The sequence below is a fragment of the Diadema antillarum genome, unplaced genomic scaffold (genome assembly GCF_040938485.1).
Source record: "Diadema antillarum isolate AM-2024a unplaced genomic scaffold, OU_Dant_1.0 scf00000143, whole genome shotgun sequence".
NCBI lineage: Eukaryota > Metazoa > Echinodermata > Echinoidea > Diadematoida > Diadematidae > Diadema > Diadema antillarum.
In genome coordinates, this window is record NW_027271032.1 from 1,614,353 (window position 1) to 1,638,142 (window position 23,790).

Genomic DNA, 23,790 nt, shown 5'->3' on the forward strand with positions numbered 1-23,790 from the left:
CAGTAACTGGAGATGACCTTGATGGAGATGTTAACCAGTCGTTTTTACTATGTGCAAGGGGGAGAATTCAGTTTGATGCAGGTGCCCTCTACAAACTGCAGCCTCCCTTTCTTCATGCTAGTCACAATAGACTCCCTTGTCAGGAATGGAAGACCATCTCATCACTTGGTGTTGCTCGGAGGTGACGTACACGACGCGGGAAAAGGGGTAACCGGAGCAGACAGAGAGGTTGCTATTCGCTGTGTTAAAGCAGTTAGGAGTGATGATTGTTCCCGTGATCAAATTGATTTTCAGATCAGTCAACAAGCTCCCATCCGATTTCATCTAAATACTAACGTGAGACTACATGCATATGCGATTTGACACTGGATAAACAACTTGATGTCCTTGTCCTGACCGAATCTTGGTTAACAGGAGACCAGGGGGATGACTTTGCTATTGGTGATATTAAATCAACATTTCCTAATTATGATTTGCTGCACTGTCCTCGTTTTGGCTCAAAAGGAGGTGGAATCTGCATTGTGTTTCGTGCTTCAGCTAAGGTGACTCTGAACAGTAAGGCTGAATATGCCACTTTTGAGCTCATGGATGTTACGATCCGGTTCTCCCCAGCTTCAGTCTTGAGATGCTATGCAGTATACAGACCCCCGCCTTCTGCAAGCAACAAGTTTACATACAGGATGTTCCTGCAGGAGTTTCTTTCTTTTCTTGAGTCTGCGGCAATATCGGACAACATGCCCCTCATCCTTGGCGATTTTAACATCCACATTGATCGTGAGCATGACACCCAAACCATGAGCTTCATGAACTCCATCGACTCACTGGGTTTCTGTCAACATGTGAACGGACCGACCCATCGGGCTGACCACACGTTGGACTTGATCTTGTCAAGAAGAATAGACGATATCATCTCATCTGTTCGCATTCTGCCTGGACTTCCATCTGATCATTCGGCTATTGTTGCTGACATCAACCTTGCCGCTCCAACAAACACAAAGAAACTTGTGCAGTACAGGAAACTTCGGAACATTGACTTTGCATCCTTTACACAAGACATTCGGAATTCTCCTGTAACTACGGCAATGCCAAAGGACTCTACTGAAGCAGTCAATGTGTATAATGATACTCTGATTCAGCAACAAACATGCCCCGTTGAAGAGAAAGACTATCACAGTTCGACCGTCCGCTCCCTGGTACACTGAAGAGCTGAGAGAAGCCAAGAGAGTCAGGCGTCGTGCAGAACGACGGATGTTAAGTTCAGGCCTCTCAATCGACAAACAACTATACCAGGAAGAGTGTCTGTCTTATTACTATACCCTCCATGAAGCTAAATCCAAACATTTGACAACTGAGATCGCTGAAGCTGACACCAGAGAGCTTTTTCACATTGTCAAGAGACTTACTTCTCCTTCCAGCCAGGAAATTGTCCTCCCTGAACACCGGTCTGATGTAGCATTGGCCAATGAATTTGGAAGCTACTTTAATGATAGGATTGCCAGTATCGTCACGGGATTTCAGACATCTCAAGCAGTTTTCTTCTGAAGCAAATAGAGTGTCTCAACTGGGTACGGACAAATGTCTTTTAGCATTTGCACCAGTCTCCTTCAGTCAAGTGAAGAAACTCATTGTCTCTCTCAAGCCTAAATCATGTAGCTTGGATCCGGTACCATCGTGGCTCGTAAAGGATTGCATTGATGACCTTCTGCCTATCATTACATCAACAATTAACCTCTCCCTGACGTCTGGTGAGGTTCCTGAAGCGTTTAAGACCTGTCTTATCACGCCCCTTTTGAAGAAGTCATCTCTTGACAGGAACGATTTGAAGAACTACAGACACATCGCCAACCTTCCTTTCCTTGGCAAGGTATTGGAGAGGTTCGTTTCTATACAGCTCAGGTCTTATCTGGAGTCCAATGACTTATTCCCGGTAAACCAGTCTGCATATCGGCACCATCACTCAACTGAGACAGCCTTGTTAAAGGTTGCCAATGACCTTCTACTAGCAGCTGACAATGGAATGGAAGCCTGCCTAGTCCTGTTAGACTTTTCATCTGCTTTTGACTGCCTGGACCACACGACTCTCTTCAATCGACTCGAACACTGCTACGGCATACAGGGATCTGCGCTTGCATGGATAAAGTCCGATCTCACTGGTCGTCTTCAGAGAGTTATAGTGAGAGGGTCATTGTCACAATCCTTCCCTCTGCGTTGGGGGGTTCCACAAGGGTCAGTTGTTGGCCCTCTGCTCTTCACCCTCTACACTGGCCCTCTTTGTCATATAATCAGTTCACATCATGGTATACAGCACGCCATGTACGCGGATGACACCCAACTTTACCTCGTTATGAGAACTGATGTCGATGACAGAAGTGATGCCATAAGAAGACTCACAGATTGCTTGAGCGATGTCAAGACCTGGTCCTCGGTCAACAACCTGAAGCTCAATGAAGCGAATACTAAATTGTTGCATGTATCTTCGAGATTCAGACAGAGGTTTGATGATGTTCCTCCCCTGGACCTATCTACGGGTTGTGTGCAGAAGTCCGAGTGTGTCCGAGATCTTGGTGCAACCTTTGATAAGCACCTCTCCCTTGCCCAGCACATCCTCAACAAGTGCAGGACAGCTTCGTGGGGGATAGCTAGGATTAACAGGATCCGGAAGTACAATTGTACCTTGACGCTTCTGCCACAGAAAAGCTTATCCATGCATTCGTGTCATCTCACCTTGATTATTGTAACAGTCTCTTAGCCGGTTTACCCCAATCCCATATTGCACCCTTTCAACGCATCCAGAACAACGCCGCCAGAGTAGTCACACGTTCCAAGAAGTTTGAACACATTACCCCAATCATCCAGTCACTTCATTGGTTGCAAATAAAGGAACTTGTTATCTTCAAAGTACTTCTCCTAGTCTACAAAGCTATTCATAACCAAGCCCCATCATACCTACAGAACCTAATCTCTCTCCGATCCTCATCAACTTCTTCTACGTCTAGACGCCTGTGCTCCCATGCTACTGCCCATCTTCAACTGTTACCCGGACCTCGCACTAGGACACGCTACGGAGAACGCTCATTCATGGTTATTGCACCCAAGCTTTGGAACAATCTACCCATTCATATACGACAAGCCCCATCAGTAGAATCATTTAAGGCACTTCTTAAAACCCATCTTTTCCCATATTGATTGCTTCCCTAAGTTAATGTGCTGAGTGTAATTCAATTACTGTATGTGTTTAATGACTGGTACACATTGATTTATGTCATGTTATTCTCACTTGTGTTTTGATATACTGTTTTCCCTAATTTTTCATTTCTCTTTTCGTCCTTTCCCTATGCGCTTAGAAACATTGTATTAAGCGCATTACAAATGTAATGTATTATCATTATGCAGCTTTACTTCATGAATATCGTAAACAAAGAAATGCTGTCATTAGTGCTATTCGTAAAGCCAAGACTGAAACTCCACCATTTCTGTAAAGTATCGTAATGATCCCAAGAAACTTTGGAGAGAGCTTCATAGAGCCACTGGGAACTCCAAATTTGTCAATAATGTGCATAATGATTTGACTTCGGATGAGTTTAATGATTATTTTGCTCAAGTAGGGAAGACAATTTCTGATTCCTTCCAACATGAACCACTGAAGTGGAGAAATCCGCCATGTCTCCACAAATTCAAATTCTCTGAAATTCTTGGGGATGATGTAATTAAACTTTTAAATAACCTGCCAAGTCACAGCAATTTAGATATACTTAATATTGATTGCAAATTGCTTAAAATAGCGGCACCATTCATTGTTCATACACTTATTGCAATTTTTAATTTCTCGCTTAAATCAGGCTTTGTTTTTGAAGATTGGAAGTATGCACGTGTAACACCCATTTATAAAGGCAAAGGAAATAAAGATGTTCCGTCAAATTATAGGCCCAGCTCTGTTGTTTCTCACCTTGCTAAGATTCAAGAGATATTGGTTCAAACTCAATTCATTTCTTACTTACCTAGACATGAATTCATAACAATCGAAAAATCAGCTTTTTTGATGAATCATTCTACTGTAACCTCTCTTCACAGAGTAGTTGATGACTGGCATGCAATTCTGAATGACCATGAAGTAGTTGTGGTGTGCTTCTTTGATATTTTGAAATGTTTCGATGCAATATCTCATGAGTTATTAATTTTAAAATTACAATATTATGGGGTTCATGATACAGAACTTAACTGGTTTAAAAGTTATTTGAGTGGAAGACAACAATCTTTTAATTTAAATGGTAAATTATCCAAGTCAAATATGATGACTGTAGGAATACCCCAAGGAGGGGTGCTTGGACCTATCCTTTTTCTTATATTCATTAATGACATCGTTCAGAGTGTTAATGCAGGAACGTGTAACATTTTTGCAGATGATGTTGCGATATATACTATTGTAATAACAGTAAAGAAGGGGAACTGAAATTGCAAGTTTGTATCGATGAAATTGGTGATTGGTATAAAAACAATAAACTAAAAATCAATGCTGATAAAACAAATGTTATGCTCATATCATCAAGAAAACATGATATTAAATGAGTTAAATGTCAGTCTTAATGGCACTAGCCTTAGGCAAGTTGACTCTGTAAGATATTTGGGTTTAAACATTGATAGCAGATTAACATGGACTGATCATGTTAAGCAACTTTGTAAAAATTTATCTTATAAAGTGCTTTCATTACGTCGTTTAAGTAACACACTCAGTACCCCCCTCCTAAATACACTTTATAAATCTGCTATACAACCATGTATTGATTACGCTTGCTCAGTCTGGGAAAATTGTTCTTTGAAAACTCGTGAATTAATACACCGTATTCAAAGACGAGCGACCAGAATTGTTTCTAAGAAGTATGGTGCCCATGACATTAGCTAGTGTCACTGACTTAATCAAGGATTTAAAATGGCAAACTTTTGAAACTAGGAGAGACTATTTTCTATGTATGTTGATGTATCAATGCATACATGGTACAGCCCCTGTACATTTGTACGACTTTGTAATGAAATTGAAATGTATTTTGATAGGCACGGTTTTAACACCCGTAATGCTAACTCATTAAATGTGGTACCACCAAAACCTAATACTGAAATGTTTAAACAATCCTTTGCATATTCTGGCCCGAAAACGTGGAATCTTTTAGACGATGAAATAAAAAATTCCCATACCCTAACATCTTTTAAAACATTATATAAACTCAAACATTTTTTAGTATATCTGTTTTACAGCACCTCCAATTACTATACATTATTGATTACTGTATTATGAATTGCTCCTCCCCATAGTTTGTCTTCCCCAGTCCCCATAATCACACAATGTACTGATAATCATTGATTTTGTTAAATCTTTTTAAAATTTTTTTAAATCTTTTACCTATAATGTATTATTCATTCTTATGTCGTTGATTTTATCTGCTACTGTTGATCTGTTGAATATCACTGTAAGCTTTTTCTAATGCAGTGGATTTTCCTTTACAATAACCCGGTCAATTACTTAGTACTTGTAATTTCCCTACTGTGTTCTTTTTTCCCACCAATTTGCTCATTGGACAAACACGGTGATTTGGTGTGTAGCAATTTTGTACTGTATTTAATTGTAAGCATATTTCGGTAATGTGTGTGAGTTTGTGTATTTGATTTCGATGCTGGTGTGCATGGTATTGGGTAGTGTCGGTATATTATGTACATGCCTTTGATTGTGCGCATGCTTGCATAAATTTGTATAGTGTGTGCTTATGCCTGCTTTGGTTTAGTATACATTTAATGAGTGTTTGGGTTCGGCGATGCAAGTCTTTTCATGAGTTGACGGATTCTGCATGTCCCATTCAACGTGGCTTAACCCTAGTTGGAAGGGGCACTGGGGATCTGTTGGCAATTGAGAATGCTCGTGCCGCTGAGCTAATAAGTAACATTCATTAAATGTATTGTTTGTGCGGCGTCCGGGCAGATCTTTGTCACAGTCGGGTGCGGACCGTGGGGCGGGGCTTGGGTGGGAGCGTATTGCACGCTGGAATGAAACCGCGTTTCGCGGTGCGTTGGATGGGTTTTGGTGGCACGTGACCAGCGGTCCTCACCCTGGTGACGCTGGTCTGCCTGGACATTGCATAATTAAACTATTTTTAGTCATTGTTGCTGTTCACCTCATCACCGTATAAGTCTATTTGATAATTTCTATTTTAGTGATTACTTCTACTATAAAATTACTAATTTGATATTTCAGTTTGAATAATTCGATTCAATTTATTTATGACATGCATGAAACCCACTGCATTAGAAACTGCATTTGAGACTGTTTATATCTATTTTAATACAGGACATTGTTGTAAAACAGCTTTTGCTGAACTTTTTATCCTGAATAAATATATTTTAACAAAATTTTAACAACCAGGGGAGGGTGGGGGCGTGTTGCAAGTGATTAAAAAAAAAAGGCTCCCCTTTGTTTGGCAGTGTGCTTGTCTGCATTCTTCCGAGTGGATTCCCACTACCAAATCATATTTCAGAGCTTAATCAAGGTGCCCTCGAATTCAGCCTTGGCAAACTTCTCTGGGTTGCAAGAGTTCACGGCCCCTCCAGCAAGATGGATCGGTAACCTCAGCATCCTCCCAGGGGTCATCGAGTTCGATCCCCAGGGTTTTCTGAGGACCCGATACAAAGCCAATCCACATGGAAGTAGGCATCATGTGCCAGGGGCACTCCCAAGACCTAAAACATCTTTAACCCCTACACTTTCCACACACCATGTATTGCCAAGGGCTGGGTGGAGGGCTAAGTTGTTTTGTTGGCTGGCATACCAAGCGACTGATGCAGTGCCCTGGTGAGCAAGCTAAGAAGAAAGACCAGGATCCGCCAATGAGTCACAACAGCCAGCACATTTACAGGGGAGATGGAGGGGGCAATCTTGCCCAGTTTTCATGGGCAATCATAGCGTCCATCTCCATAAACATGTCTGCCACAATGGCTAACATGCCATGCTGCAACAGCATGCTAAGAACTGTTGATAAAGGTGACTAGGTCCTCTATACCAGTTGGCATTTTAAGCATGAGGGATTAGGCCATAAACCTAAGCCCTTCCACCTGCTGACCTTCCACCTGCTGAGCAACTGCTTCTGACAACCTTGGACTGAGGTGGTGCTTGTGGGGTCAGAAGTAGTTACATGTAGGTAGGTTGTAGTAGACATGCCACTGCAATTTTTGTGAGACATGTCAGAAGGTGCTTTGTGTTGGAGTCTCTGTAGTAGTGCCCGTTGGGCCAGCAAACACCTTCAAAATCAATTCAAAATCAATTCAAAATCACTGTTCATGCTCTTTGTTACACACGTTTCCATTTACGTATTGTGTGCAGGACACCTGCAGAGTGGCGCTTGCTAGCACCTGAAGTCCCAATGTACTATGTAGACTTCGTCATGGTATTGAGATTGATCCTAATGAATTGGAAGTTCCCAAATCAATCTTAATTTTAAATCCACATAAGAAAAAAAAAATGCGGTACAGACAATGACAGTGACAATGGAGTGTAAAAAAATATTGCACTTCTGCAGTAAAATAAAGATATGAAAAATGAGGGTATCATCATCACTTTGCAAGATGGTGGTGTGTGAATGAACTCCTAAACATGTTGATGTGGCTATGTACACAGAGGCTTTAGTACACAAATTAAGTCACAATACATACCGCGATATCCAGCGAAGCGTGTGTAAAAAGACACAAACTCATGTGACTCATTCCAGCCACTCGGAATATGGTTCAACCACACATACACGGAAGTGGCTGGATGGTAAAGACACACGCCTGTGGTAGTATGGGGAACCGGTAGTATACACTGCCTTATTAAAATAGGATAGATCAATACACTGCACTCCCGTTATAACGAAATGCTCGGGACCAGCAGTTTTCTTTCGTTATAACAAAATTTTGTTATAACCGAACAAATACATTACTGTAAAAGTGGTTTCTTTCGCGGTGGTTTTATTTTCGCACTTTTCGCGCTTTGAGGTTGAACCGCCAATTTAACATCACGCGAAAATGTTTTGAACTCATCGCTTGTTACAACGCTATCATTACCGACCGCTAATTTAAACACACGCGAAAAAGTCGGCACCGATGGAAACCGCGAAAGTTTCTGTACACAAAAGAAACCACTTTTACAGTATATATAACAAAAACAAGGAAACAACGAAATATCATATTTTGTTTGTTGAATACTCATCATACACTGGAAAGCTTTGTGAAAATGGGATGGTACCTTTTTAATTTTGTTTGAATATTAAATTCAAAAGAGAGCATAAAGTTGTTTGTGTAATATATCAAATGTAGGAGTGTTGTTGCTACAAATCCAAGCTTCAACCACTACAGACTTGAGGGAAAACTCCTTCATTGCTCTTCTCAGTATTTTGTCCAACCCGACTGGTCATCACATCCTGTGGTCAGTCTACACACCCTACCTCCCTAGGAGCCTAACCTCTCCCATAAACATTTCTTGATAACCTGTCTCCCCATTGTCTACCAGTGCAAGGTTTCTCCCCCATCATCCCCATCATGTACTATGTGAGTCACTGGTGTCAGTGACCCATGGATTGACAGTGGTCATTATTAACCTACACCTTTGTTTTATTATAATCTGAATCCCTCTATTTTGAATATTTGAATATTATCTAGATTAAGCCCATCCTTCTAGTACACATGTATTATAAAAGTGACCATGTGCTTTGGTCAAGAGTTCTCTCTTTCACCCTCTTGGGGTAAAGACACAAAGCGTTGGTCTCCCTTGCCATCCCTCTTTAGGGGCAATATATGGCCGTTTGATGGGGAGTACCAGTTAATATATATCTCTGCTAAGCGTTATATCCCACTGTGATTAAATAAAGATCCCGTATACTTTGTAATAAGAACTGGTCTCTTGGTCTCTTCTGTGCGCTGTCGTCGAGTGTCGAGAAACTTTACCAATGTAACACCGCCTATCGTACGCCATCAAAGAATAACATCAACGCTACAGAATAAAGGTGTTACATTTGTATTGTCATGCATGCATAGAAAATGACGGTTTAGGATTCGGTTACAGTTCGCTATTCCAAAGGTTAGTTTCTTACTAAAGTTTGTCACTCCGAAGGCTCGTTACTATTTGAGAGAATATTAATAATTTAATTACCAGTACATGAAAGCTTATGATCTTGATACGTCACAGCAGCAGCGCTGACATACAAACTACAGCCTCAAGTACCTGCTTTATTTGCCCGCTTTCACTGTCCTGCAAGTTGCGACTGCATACCGTAGTCCCACACATGCATTAACTACACGTAATGCTCTACGCAATCACGTCTCAGTGCTTGGCCTGGTACTGGTGCAGTGCAGTGCATCGTACTTTGCAGCCTTACCATGCATCATGTTTTAAAATCCATATAATGCATCCGGCATCTAGTCAAAGACAAAGTAAATATCAAAAGTAAAGAAACAAGTCACAAATTCCACATGATGACATAAATGGTATCCCGGGGTACCAAATAAAAATCAGCCATTTTGCTGAGTTATTATTTTTTTTTAAAAGGTTGTACCCTGGGTGCCAAAAAGTGGGAAATTATTTTGGTGCCGGAGCTAGCGCGCTAGCCACTGCACTGCACTGCACTGAAGTACACGCTAATATCGCCAGCACAGTATACCATGCATGCATAGTATCACATGCAGTGGCATAGGAATGACTGTAGACGCACAAACAGTGCATGCATTTCTCTGCGGCTCTCCTCGAGTGCACGTGAGGTGGCGCTACACAACGTGGTACCCCCGGGGTAACCCGTGATGCATTATATGCACCCAAGCCAGTAAGCCAAAAGGCACAGGTAGCCTACTGCACACGAGTTACGCCAGGAGAAGTGACACCATGAGACGTGATGCCCAAAATTGTAATGTTTTTAAGCAGCAGCTCAATGTGATTGTGGGGCCGGGCTGTGACGCCTTGATATTCGCCTGCACTCGGCGTCACATCCTTCTCATTCACCTAATCGAAAAGTCCCTAGCTATTGTATTGTGCATGCACGCAGCTGCAGCGCTGTCATGTCTGTACTATTATTAAAAGTATAGTGAGGTGCCCGCACCTCGTCAGGGGCCCGAATACCGTCACCCCGCTTAAAATTGTTTTAAGCGCACTAAACAAAAATTTACGCCCGGGACTGTGTTCAGTACGCTTGAAATTTGGCAGGACTACCACAACCAAGCAAATTGTAGTGAAAACCGAACAGTTTTTCGCGAAAATCTGAAATTTAATCGGAATACGTGTTATACGTATCACCACTGTCCCCGCACGCATCTTTTACGTGTATGTCTATGGGAGCATCACGGTCACCCGCACACGTATTTTACGTGCTTTGTCTATGGGAGCGCGGGTGACGAGTTGCGGGCCCCTTCCTCAGCGTGCAACTTTTTCGCATCGTTCGCGTTTGACGACGATAGCAGCAAATTTTCGATATCGATCAGTGAACTTGTGATTTCATTGGAATTTTCAGCATTTTTCCTGTATGTGAGTTGGATTTCAAAGACTTTCAGTGGCGAAATGTGATTCAAATATGCGCAAACATTAACTATGACGAGGTGCGGGTCACCCAAGTATACTACTAGTGTCGCCCATGCCCAGTCAGGAGAGACGGCGCGGCCTCCATCATACGACATCGTTTGACACACACATACTTTTTTGGTCTTCACTTTTATTAACCGCAGCAGCGACCCCATACGGACAAATACGTACCGTAAAGGGGTCGCACAGCAAACCTATACCTGTCACGGAAGCACCTGATATGGCTAAGCATTTACGTGACCAGAGACCAAAATACAGGGTTTTATACTGAAATTAGTAGCCTTACTCTTAGATAAGATACTTACAATCACGGCAGGCGAAGTCGATTTACAATATGATCTGTTTTGAGAGCCCTGTGAAAGAGTTTATCCGAGGTTTTTATAGTCCTACCGCATTTCGTATTGTAGTACGACTTACACAGCGCATGCGCTAATGTGGATAAAACGTAGCACATACTGTAATATGCAATGTATGCGTGTGGAAAAAAAACGGAAAGCTCGCTGAGAACGGAAATGAATATTCATGAGACGTAACAAATAGAATGCATGCTGGGCGATGATTTACTATCGGGCCTACCGGCACTTATTTATTTCGTTTTTTAAGCACATTTCGAATGTGTGGTTCATTATTTATTTGCAATAAAGGAAGTGCACACATAATGAACATCTGGAGATGTGAAGGATTAAGAAAATAACAGGTGATTTTCATGATAGAGGGTATGTTTTGGTTTTTTTTTTTTTGATTTTTTTCCCCAGTCTGCAGAGGCAATGCCCCAGAAGTCTCATCTATAGATCAAGTTTCCTTTCACACTGTACATTATAGTTTTAATGTTGTACATTCACAATGGGCTCCACTCACAAGCTCTGCTTCTTGGGGACTCATATTCATTTTTGCTTCATGTTTATTTTCTACTGTGATTTGAATTGAATACACTTCTGTTACATACATGTTTTGTTTATTTCCAATAGTTGAGAATTGTTTGATTATTTATTGAGACCTTTTTTTTTTTCCAAAGACTTACTACCGCATGAGAGGAGATCCTTCCTGTCTTTCTTTTTCTGTCAGGCTTGTCACTTTCTGTTTGATTGTGTGTATGTGTGTGTGTGTGTCCGCGTGCGTGTGTGTTTCATAATTATTGTGTGTAACAAAATGGAAGAATTGGAAGCTAAATTTCTATGTACTGTGACATACAGATCAATAAAATTGACTCTTGAGTATTCATTCATTTCATTCATTCATTTCATTCATTCATTCATTCATAGCAATGGGACAAGAAGTGTCTTCTGAAAATTTTTGAAATTTCAAATGTCATAACTTCCTTATTTTTTATCCGATTTTATCATTTTTGCACTGTTCTGCTGGATTTTTTTTATCATTGTCGTGAAATTGATAAAATTTTAGATTGGCTTTCATCTTAAAGGCATAATGGATTGGTTAATGAAAAACTAGAAAGTAACCCTTTCAGATCCATCCACATGGTCATTGGGATTGTATTCCATTGCTCCCCATGGCTTTTTTTTTTTTTTTTTTGATGTTGTCTTGCTTGATCAATACCCTTTTAAGCCTTATACATACGTGTATGTACAATACTACTGAAATGCATGCCGGTATTCCCCAACGCGTTTACATCGTTCGTTTGCTTGCGATCGGCGGTCATGCCATCAGACAAGGAATATGTATTCGTAGAGGCGCACGCATTTCTGTGGTCATTTCACTCATGCCTTTTTTTAACCCATGATCCGAGCCCGGCTTTGTAGCAGCGTGGCAGATGACATGTTAGAACGAGTTTACTTGTGCAGATTTTTAGAAAAATTGAAAAAATTACAGCAGTATAAAGATCTGATTGCGTTTGTTTTCATTTCATTCCTTCAGAATGGTCTCATAATGAAGATAGGCACAAAAGGGATAACAAAATTTGTCCTGTTGTGTACCTTTCAAGAACGCATGCACAAAATGTGACGAGAAAAAAAAAAAAAAATCATAAAATCATCGCAGTCCCGTTGAAATTTGCGGAAACAGTAGGCGCGAAAAGGATCTTGAATTCGGTCCTGCATGCCATGTTGGTTATCAAAAACGCATGCACAAATGTGAAGAAATTATCGGGAAAAAAAACTACTTTCAATCCTTCTTGTGCGTGCATCACAACAGATTACAGCCGAAAGAATTCACGAAATTATCGCAATCCTGCTGATATCTGAGTTATAGAAATAGGCGCAAAAAAAATCGTGATATTCAAATAGTGCGAAGAGATTATAGGGGGAAAAATAAAAGACACATTTTCAACCCCTTCTGGTGGTGCATCATCAAGATTACAGCCGAATATCAAATCATGGCAATCCCATTGAAATTTGAGGAAACGATAGGCGCAAGAAGGATATCGAATTCGGCCCTGAATACTGTCTTTCAAAAAACGCATGAATAATTCCGAAGAGATTTTCGGGAGAAAAATAAAGAATGTTTTTTGAACCCTTCTGGTGTGTGCATCACAAAAGATTAGAGCCGAAATAATTCATAAAATCACCGCGATGCCGTTAAAGTTTGAGGAGACAATAGGCGCAAAACGAATCATAAATTCGGCCGTGAATACCTTCTAATCCGAGAAGACACGCATTTACGAAATGTGGGAGAGATTATCTGTAAAAAGTATAAAAGGACACATTTTCAACCCCTTTTGGTGTGTGCAAAGTAAAAGATTACAGCCGTAGGAATTCATGAAATCATCACAATCCCGCTGATATTAAATTGATAGGCGCAAACAGGATCATGAATTCGGCCGTGTTATGATCTTTCAAGAACGCATTTACGAAATTCGAAGATTTTATCGGGGAAAAATAAAGAACACATTTTCAACCCCTCTTGGCATGTGAATCATTAAGATTATAGCCGAATAATAATCCATGAAATCATGGCAATCCCGTTGAAATTTGAGGAAACAATAGGCGCAAAAAGGATCGTGAATTTGGCCCTGCATGCTGTGTATCTTTCAAAAACGCATACCGCATGCACAAATTCGGGAGAAAAATAGGACACATTTTAAACCTCTTTTGGCGCGTGCATTATAAAAATTACAGCCAAAATGATTCATGAAATCATCACAATCCCGTTGAAGTTTGAGGAGAACAAGAGGTGCAAAAAGAATCATGAATTCGGCCGTATCATTTCTTCTAATCCGAGAGGACGCATTTACGAAATGCGAAAATATTATCGGAGCAAAATAAAGGGCGCATTGTCAACCATTCTGGTGTGTTCATCACAACAGATTACATCCGAACAGTGATCCGAAGTAAAGTTCATGAAATCGTCACAATCCCGCTGATATCACGAGGTAGAAATAAGCGCAAAAAGGATCGTGAATTCGACCCTGATGCCGTATGCTGCCGTATATACCTTTCAAGAGCGCATGCACAAATGCGAAAAGATTATCGGGAGAAAAATACAGAACCCCTTCTGGCACGTGCATCAGAAAATACTATACAGCAAAAATAATTCATGTAATCATTACAATCCAGCTGAGCACCAAAAATGTGAAAAGCGCAGCAACTTAAGTAACGCGTGTTACTCTACGTGCGCTGATGTTGACAAAGAGTCACAAACGCATTTGATACAATCTGATTTTGTTCATAATCATTTAACATGTTAATTCACAAACATTCAATTCTTTTAAAATGGTTCTATACACGAAGAAGAGATAGGAGTACAAAGCATCACAAATTTGACCCTGCAGTGTACTTTCAAGAACGCATACTTGTAAGATACGGGAAGAAATTTTCGGAGGAAAGTTAAAAACCGCATTTCAGTCCCTTCTTTTTTTTTCACTTCCTTTTTGTATCAACAAAACAATTCACAAATGATTCCTTTTTGTTCCTTCTCAAGGAAATGATCCATAAACAAGGCACTTGAGTTTACAAAATATTTATTTGCAAAATGTATTTTTTTTTTGGGGGGGGGGGAGGTAATATTATTGTCGACAAAAACATGAAAATAAATTTGCAAGCCGGTTAATGCTTTTTCAGGTTGTTGTTGACCAGTAAATTTTCTGTTCCGACCAGTACAAAAATGGGGAGGAAAAATGGATATTTACTGATCCGACAGAGACAGGTTGGACCGGCAGAAAAAAAAATGGGTTAGTGTGCAGCCCTGCTTTATCCAACTTCCAAGATTCGGTGATGAAACCAAAGCAAGCACTCTTGCCAAACTCAGTTGGCAACATTAGGAAGGTGTCATTCTGTTTCACTGCGTTCTCGATAATTTCTATTTGCTCCACTTTGAACTTAATTCTTTTTGCATCCTCCTCTACTTCACCTAGAGCATTTTTGAACTCCATGATACCTATGGTATTGGTACGAACAGGTGTCCTTTATTAAATGAGACCGAGAACCAAATACGAGCAACATTGTACATATGGCAGATGACGTAAAATATGCATATCAGTTCGGGAAACCCACTCACAAGGGGGGTCCCTCCTTATAAGTAACCCGTCCCCCTTATAAGTAACCCCGTCCCCCTTATAAGTAACCCCCGGGGCACCCCTTATAAGGAGTCTCCACGCTTTTTTGCAATGCAACGCGAAAATGAAAGGACTGCGGCAATTCGCTTGATTATGTCCATAAAGCTTCACAAGTTTCCTAGTTACTCACGAAATTTGAGCAAAATCGGTTTGAGGCATCATATCTAAAATCATGGATTTAAATGCGATGTCAAACGACCCATGCGAATGCTGAAATGCGAGCGATTACTGGCGTGAGTGTCGCCAGGCGCGGCGGCGCGGCAATGCTTGAGTGCAGACGTGGCGACTGAGTAGACTCAGTCGCCACGTCTGCACTCAAGCATTGCCGCGCCGCCGCGAGTCGCCACGTCTGCACTCAAGCATTGCCGCGCCGCCGCGCCTGGCGACACTCACGCCAGTAATCGCTCGCATTTCAGCATTCGCATGGGTCGTTTGACATCGCATTTAAATCCATGATTTTAGATATGATGCCTCAAACCGATTTTGCTCAAATTTCGTGAGTAACTAGGAAACTTGTGAAGCTTTATGGACATAATCAAGCGAATTGCCGCAGTCCTTTCATTTTCCATTGCATTGCAAAAAAGCGTGGAGACTCCTTATAAGGGGTGCCCCGGGGGTTACTTATAAGGGGGACGGGGTTACTTATAAGGGGGACGGGTTACTTATAAGGAGGGGCCCCCCTTGTGAGTGGGTTTCCCGAACTGATATTCATTTGCGCATGCGCAGATCAGTATATTTACGTGATACGTTCAAAACGTTGAACGGACAGTATCTCGAGTAGACGGTCTCAAAGATGACTATTTATCCTGTTTTCGGAGGTAATGGTGAGAAATACATAGTCGTTTCTATTGTTCAACAATATTGGTCTTATATCATGTGGCTTTTCGTTGCGAATCCAAGTGTCCTTTTGAGCGGTGAGTTGTTTACGTGTTGCAGTGCATTTGAGTGCTTCCTAAAATTGCATGGGTTGCTTCGGGGCGCTGTTACTGTGTTACAGCGCCGCGCGACGGGGTTACACTATTTTATTAACCCCGTCGCGGGGCGCTGTAACACACGTATTTGTCCGTATGGGGTCGCTGCTGCGGTTACACTTTTATAAGCCCTGACGACGTCTAAATCTTACTACACTTCTTAAGTCCTACCATTACCTACGACCAAACACTAAATCTACCAATTTACAAAGTTCTAGTAATCTAGTTCTATCGTGAACTTTACACCACTGGCACTGACTGAACCGTCACCAGTCAAACTCGAGTTGCAGTGACATGACATGGAAATTAACGAGCGGGACTACAAAACAATGAATAAAGCATCGCTTAAAGCGTTAGAATGATTGTAAATATGATATTTATGAAAAAGTTCGAGACGTACATGTTCCTCAGCATCTATCAAAACATACTACCTTCTTCGATAACTTCTAACGGTGTTCCGTAGGACACAAAGTCATCGTGATCTGAGTCGGAATCCATTTCGCCGCCGTTGGGACAGCACGCACGTAGAATTCACGTTTTCCCACGCCAGGCCACGCCAGGCATGTCGTCGCAGCCGTATCTCTTTGGTGTGTATGTACAATCGTACGTACAGTACGTGTGCTGCCAATCGAACGTGTTTCCAGCCAGACTGTACTGTTTGGTGGATCAACTAATGAATAATTCATACAGAAGACTGCCCTGGCGTGTGACGTAGTTAAACATTAGTCCAATCAGTGATTAGCGTAGAGATCATAGGGGCAGGGCCCCCCCCCCCTCGTTATCTTCATTCTGTTTTGTCTTGTTCCGTTTTCTCCATGATACCATTGTAGGGCTTGGGTGTCCTTGGAGAGACTGTGATATTATGAAATTGGACAGGGAGACCGTACGCGTTGTGTGTGATAAGTGATGCCGTTGCATTACCTTTCTTTGTTTGTTTGTTTGTTTGTTGTTTTTGTTGGCTTTTTTTTCAAAATTCTGCTTGTTTTCAGGTTTATAACTATTAATGATGTATCGCAACCGGTTGGTTTGAGTTGACTGACTTGAAATTTTGCATGAAGCAAGGTGAAATGTTGTTGCATGAATTGACAAGTGATGTCTGTGATTATTTTGTCAGAAGCTATCAAATTAGTGATATGAATACATAATTAGCCAAAGTGGAATGATTATACGACATTGAAAACATTAATTAAAATTGATTACGAATCATACCACAAAAACACTTGTAAAAATGCACTCAGTCATATGATTGACCAACACAGCAAGACATATGTGATTTGGATGAGGGGTTATCACTCTAGCTTTGTTCCAGTATATTTGCTTATTATTTTCTTTGTATACTAATGAGATGATGGTGTAGGATTGCATTTTTGTTCAAAATGTCCGTAGAGTCATGTCATGTCAAAACTTCGAATATTTATAAAGAGCTGCCCGCTCATTACATGCTAGTAATAGGTTAGAAGGTCCTAATGAATGTATCCCTCACAAATTATTTCTTGTTCTGTGATTGGTCGAGAGCACTGAAAATGACAAAACATATCTCTACCATGAAAATCCTTGTTCCGTCAGAGTCTTACATTGTACTACCCAGGTCGAAAAATATCTGGGGCCCATATGGGCTAAATGTGGGTTTATGTGGGCTTGGTATGTGGGCCCCCATGCGAGTTTTCCATATGGGACCTATGTATATTTTGCACTGTACAGTCCGTCTGGGGGCCCATAAGGGCCAAATGGGTTATACATGGGTTTGAAATGGGCTTTGTCAGATTATCCCCATGTTTTCCCCATACCTACCAGAAGGGACCCATGTGGTCCCTATTTTCACCTATTTGCCCACTTGACCCATATGGGACCCACATGTATTTTACACTGTATACATCCTGTCTGGGGCCCATATGGGCAAAATGGGTTATGTATGGGTTTAACACAGTCTTTGTCATGTCAGTCCCGTATCTTCCCCGGATTGCCCCATATTGGACCCATATGATATCCATGTTCACCATAATGGGACCAATATCGGTGCAATCAGGGACATTTACAATGTAGTAGTACATTTAGTGTGGAAAGTGGGTTTTTTATATTGGATATAGCTGGATTGAAAGGGAAATAATTGTTTTCCACAGTGGAAACACAGATTTCTCTCATGTAAATGTTTACAAAATCATGTTTAAAAAAACAACAACAAAGCGACATGTTTTACAACAGACCAGTTCTGTAATGTATTAAGATTTTATGAATGCCTTATTCGCAAAAAGTTGCCTTTTACGGCCACAAAGCTTGCCGCAGGCTTGCCCGCACTTGCAACAACTATGGAACTTTGCCTATGGAACACAATGGAAGGGAGCAGGTGAATGAAATGTTGGCAAAGAAATATCCATAAATCAAAATACATTTTAGAAACGGTCCATTGGCACAAGAAGTGAGGACACTTTCAAAAGCTGACAGAAGTATGGACAATAATGATTTACATGTGTACAATGCATTACGAAAGAACGCAATCCTGATGCAAAGTTAAGTTGAGAGGAGTGGAGGAACACAAAGAACTTAAATCTGAGTAGACTAAGTTGATGTAGCATAAAACTTAGTTTTAGACTATATATCAAGGGGAGACCGGCACATGAAGTAACAAACGTATTCACAATGCATGTAAAAAAAACAAAAAAAAAATCATTATCACTGTGATGCTCTTTTAACATTTAATAATGATTTATTTTCTACGATGACCGTATGCAAAAATAAATTAAGGAAATAAAATAAAATGCAAATTATAAACAAATTTTCAATACATGATTTGATTTTACAGTAAAGTTAAATTTTGCAACGCTTAGATTTAAGTATTGTTCAAGTTCAAGTTCAAGTTCAAATTTATTTCATATTTCCATTTCTCAATGATGACATTACAAAATTATTGACAACAAAACAAGAATACAAAATATATACAATCATGTCTTTTGATTGTAGAAGAAAAGAAAAAGAAAATATACTTGACACAAATGTACAAGGTCATATCGTGTGAAAATGTCACTAGTAAGTATAAGAAATATGATGGGGCCTACATAAAAGCTTTAAAGCTTTTAAAACTGTAGGTTCCCGAGTTCATAGGCATATAATTTTACATTTGTGTTATCAATCCTTTCACTCTTCCCTTTTATTCAAGAAAATACACATAACTTTCTTCATATAAAAAAAAAAGAAACGTAACTGAACGTGACTAACATCCCACCTCAGTCTACAATCACAAAGGTGACAGTCAATTACTTTCTCCATTTCCAGCTGGTGAATCTTGCACACTCTTTGTCTGCCTCCTCGCCTGCCTGTTTCCTTTATGATCACGCGAGTTAGTAATCCAACGGCTAGCCCAGTTTGTGGTGTCTTTCTCGCTGGTATCTTGCATCCCTTTGCTGGCGCGTACAAACGTATCATGTCTGAAATTATGAAGAAAAGATGATAAAGAAATAAATGCTATCTCGTTAGTATACATACACATTTCATGATTGGAAATTGAAATACCATGGACATTTTATGACATTAGTATCTAGGTATTGCTTTTCAAAACTCACACAGGGAAATCATGTCAAATCCGTATGTTACATTCACTTACTAAAGCTTTTAAATATAGGTGCATGGACTACAACTGGTATAACAAAGATGGCAAACAACCCAATAACATTGTACCTCTAGTACCACAGCGTGGCATGCAATGGGATATAACAACAGCAAAACAAAAACAAACAATATGTTTCTGACTGCATACCTCTCAACCTTTCTGACTGAAAAAATGGAATGATTTGGCTCAAAACTACTGTGGGAAAGAAAGAGCAGTTCCCATAGCAATGTGTATAAAAATGAGCACAATAAGTAGGAAATTCCTCAAAATTCAGAATGGTTGGGAGGTCTGGTGCCGAATAATTCCGCTTTTCTTTCTCATATTGTGTTCAGCTCTCAATTTATTCTTTTATAATCCTTTTTAATTTTTCTAAGACAATATCATTCCCATGGGGTCAACATATAGATATCAGTATTGTGCCGGTACTTAATCTACAGCTCATCAAACGAAGAACAAACTTGCTGTTCAAAAACAAACTTGTCCTAAATTTAAAACAAGAGTCTCTCAACAAGTAAATGAATCTCTCTTTGAAGAGGGCTTGACTTGACTTACTGGAAATAGTACTTGTGACGACAGCATGTCAACCACGTAACTCTGCGAACGAAGATGTCCCCTTTGTGCCAAACTTGTTGTAGCCTTGTTCGTGCAGGTCTTTCTGATCTAATGGCCCACAATCTTCTTCAGAGAGTTGCCACACACCGCCTGTCGTTAGGTTTAACTGAGGCTGAGGACACATGCCTGAAAAAGAGTTGAAAAGATGATATGCTTAAGTAAGTGAGAGCATTGATCAAAATCAAACAATCAGGTGAGGTAGATAGATAATTCCTGATTTTTTGTATCATTAAAACCTAATTTCTCATATTCATAACATTGAATTTCATATTAATAGTACGTTCGCCATTATTTAATTGACTTGATTAAACATTTTAAAAAGATTACAGAGGACAGAGGTCAAAGGACAGAAAAATGACACATATGAGCCTCACTTTCCAAAAGAATGCTCACCATTATCTATCTGGCAGCACAGAAAAAAAAAATCTCCAAAAGGCTGTTGCGCTCATGGAAAGCTGCCTTACTCTCGCAGGGTAACGGTGGCAGAGCAGTGTCTTCACCAACCTCCATGTTTATTTGCAAAGCAACCTGCTGTGCTAGCGCTCTGCAATCTGAATGAACAGCCGCTCATGTTGGTCTATCCTCTCGATGACCTCAAGGAGAGTGAATATCCTCTGAACTGAAAACGCAAATGAAGAAAGGCATTTAAAAGATTAAAGATTGCCAAAAAATACTGTCAATAAAACAATTAAACTTTCTACACCATCACTTATGAAAGTATTTCTCACTTTCTAGTTATTTCCTTTTTAATTAGACCCCACATAGATCTGTACATAAGTCCTGTTTTTCAATAATAAAACCAGTCACGTGCATGAATGTGCTTATTATAGAGTTTATCTGGGTACGAATATTTTTATGTATGTACTATTGTATTGTCTTTCCGGGTTCACACGGCTCAATCCATGTGTCTGTATAGCTTGTAACACTGTAGTTGTCAGTGTTTTGATTTAAAATCGTATTTAATTGTATCTTCTTTTTTGGGGGGTATTCGAAAATATTGTTTTCTTATGCTATTTATTGTTTCTTATGCTATTCTCTCTTTTTTTTTGGGGGGGGGGGTTATATGGGAATTAATACTCAGGTTGACATTTAGTTAATATTATGTCTCCGGTGACCCACGCCTTTCTTTTCCATTTTAATACTTTGTTTGTCAATCTTTCAAGTGTTTACTTTATTATCTTGGTTATTGAATGAAACTCAATGACTGTAAAAGTACCAGAATATTTGATTTTAATTTTTCTTTAATATTATGCGTATAGCTTTGTGGCTCCGTTCATTCATCACTTTTTGTCTTCACTAGCGACATTGTTTTTTTTCTTTCTCTATTTTCCAACCATTTTATCAATTCTTCTTCATCTCTCTCTCTCTCTCCTCTCTCCTATTCTATTTTCTGCATGGCAGCGACTTAATGTTGGGATTTGTCTGGGTGTCTGTCTAGGGCTAGTTAGGTTTTTATTCTTAGTTCGTCTAATTCATTTTGTAAATTTAATTTCATGCACAAAAATAGAAGATCAATGATATATGTATAAGTGTTCGACTATGTTGGGGGAAGCACCCTACAAGCATTGCTTTTTTTCAGCATTCCTCCCCATATCCACCATTTTTTAAACTTCAGAATGATTTTCTTTTGTGCTTTTTCTTTCATCCTATCAATTGTATATCCTTATTTCATTCATCATATTTTGTAATGTTGACATATATATGTACTTTTATATTATGTGAAAAGAAGATTGTATTTACAAGTTTTGTTGGAGATGGAAAAAATGAATGAATGAATGAATGAAACTGCATGCATAGTTCATTGTACTTCATCACTTTATCATGTATTTTTTAGAAAATATAAGATAATGGTTGCATAATGTATACATTCTTTTTGTGAACAAATGAAATGGAAATAAATATCAATTAAACTAAATAAATCAAACTACATGCATCACTTCCAGTCTCCCATAGTCCGTGTCCTGTAGCTGCTCCCGGCGAGAAGCAGTTACATTGCAGGAACTGTGTATACATGCAAACACACTAAAAAGATGCTTTGGCATACAGACTCAGACCGGGCCAACAGGGCCTGAAGATTTATTTAGCCGATGAGAGTCACAAGCTTTGATGGTCTCTTCAGACTACATGTAGTCCATGGTCAAGGGTCAATAAAATGACTAACTGTCAAATCACATCCTGCACCGTAAACCTATCACACTAAGGGGTCATAAAAGAGGGCCTCAAAAATACATTTATTCAACCAACGAGCCGAAGTTGGTGGATTTTGTGCCTTTGGGGGTACTTATTATGAAAACAGCAACGCCAGTAATTTTCTCCTGTATTGCATAGGCCCAGAGCGCCCAACCCATATGGCGTTATTCAGCTGAAAAGGGTCATGTCTATATATTTCTTTTGCAATGGAAGTGGTGTATAGTACACAGCAGAGTATACCCAAAATACTAAAGCCAGTTATTTTACCCTGTGCGGGGCACAAGGCAGCAGCTCTATAAAGTGTCCCACCCATTATGGCGTTGTTGAACTGAAAAGGATCATGGATAATTTCTTTTTAGGAATACTGTCTGGGGCTCCATACAGGACGCATTAATTTGCTTTGGTGTTTTGGGGCTCTTGTATTGTAAGACTATCAAAGCTGAAATCTTACAGCTTAATTTCCAGTACATCAATAGCCACCTTAAACTGGAACGAAAAAAAAAAAAAAAAAACTTAAATGCTTATGATAATATTTAAGACAACTGCACCATTTTCATTTGGAATTGGTGTTATAAATGGATTTATTGTCCTAGAAATCTTTAAAAAGTCGTATTATCCCTGTGTCAAGGCCTCCTGAATTGAAACTAGCAACATATCACATACAATGACCATGTATTATAATGTAATATAATATAATTATGATATCTATACGACACTAACATCATTTCAAAGTGGATACTGTTGTTACAGATGGTTTATTACTATGGATTCCTCGTCATAGAGTGCCCTTGGAAAGTTGTATTATGCGTGTTTTCAGGTTCAAGGATTAAAACTGGCAACATATTACGGGTGCACGTAACGAGTTTGACACAGATGACTCATAATTATGGTGCACGATTCATACAGTCAAAGATTCATACAGCCCATGACTTCATCACCAAGCAAACAAGGCCCACGAGACCAACACACTCAAGCCTCGTGTTGTAATGTCAAACTCGTGGGCTGTTTTTACCTGCTATAGTGTCGAACTCAGAGTAATGGGCTGCATGACCCATGGACATTTTTTCAAAGTAAAATTAGTAGGCTGTATGATTCGTGAGTGTCAGTCTGAGGGGTGACTCCAGATGCAAAGAATTGCCCAAGGCTACCAAGGTGGCAAGTAAGCTTAATTCAATTCCATATCCATGTAGAACATGGAACAACAACAACAACAACGAAAAACCTCTACAACTTTTCAATGTCATAAGTATAATATTCATAACATATGGTACCTTCTATAAGACTGTATATGCAAATTAGCTTATCATACTAATTAAGATATTAA

General features: G+C 39.8%; 1 protein-coding gene across 1 annotated transcript in view; it reads right to left on the bottom strand.

Moving 5' to 3' along the window:
• Window positions 1-16,585, bottom strand: part of LOC139721456 (G patch domain-containing protein 1-like) — a 120,652-nt gene extending 104,067 nt beyond the window's left edge. Inside the window, exon 1 of the mRNA XM_071632773.1 lies at window positions 16,492-16,585. Coding sequence (XP_071488874.1) covers window positions 16,492-16,558 — 67 coding nt within the window. The 5' untranslated portion in view covers window positions 16,559-16,585. The remainder of the gene's footprint in view (window positions 1-16,491) is intronic.
• Between the last annotated feature and the right edge of the window lie 7,205 nt (window positions 16,586-23,790).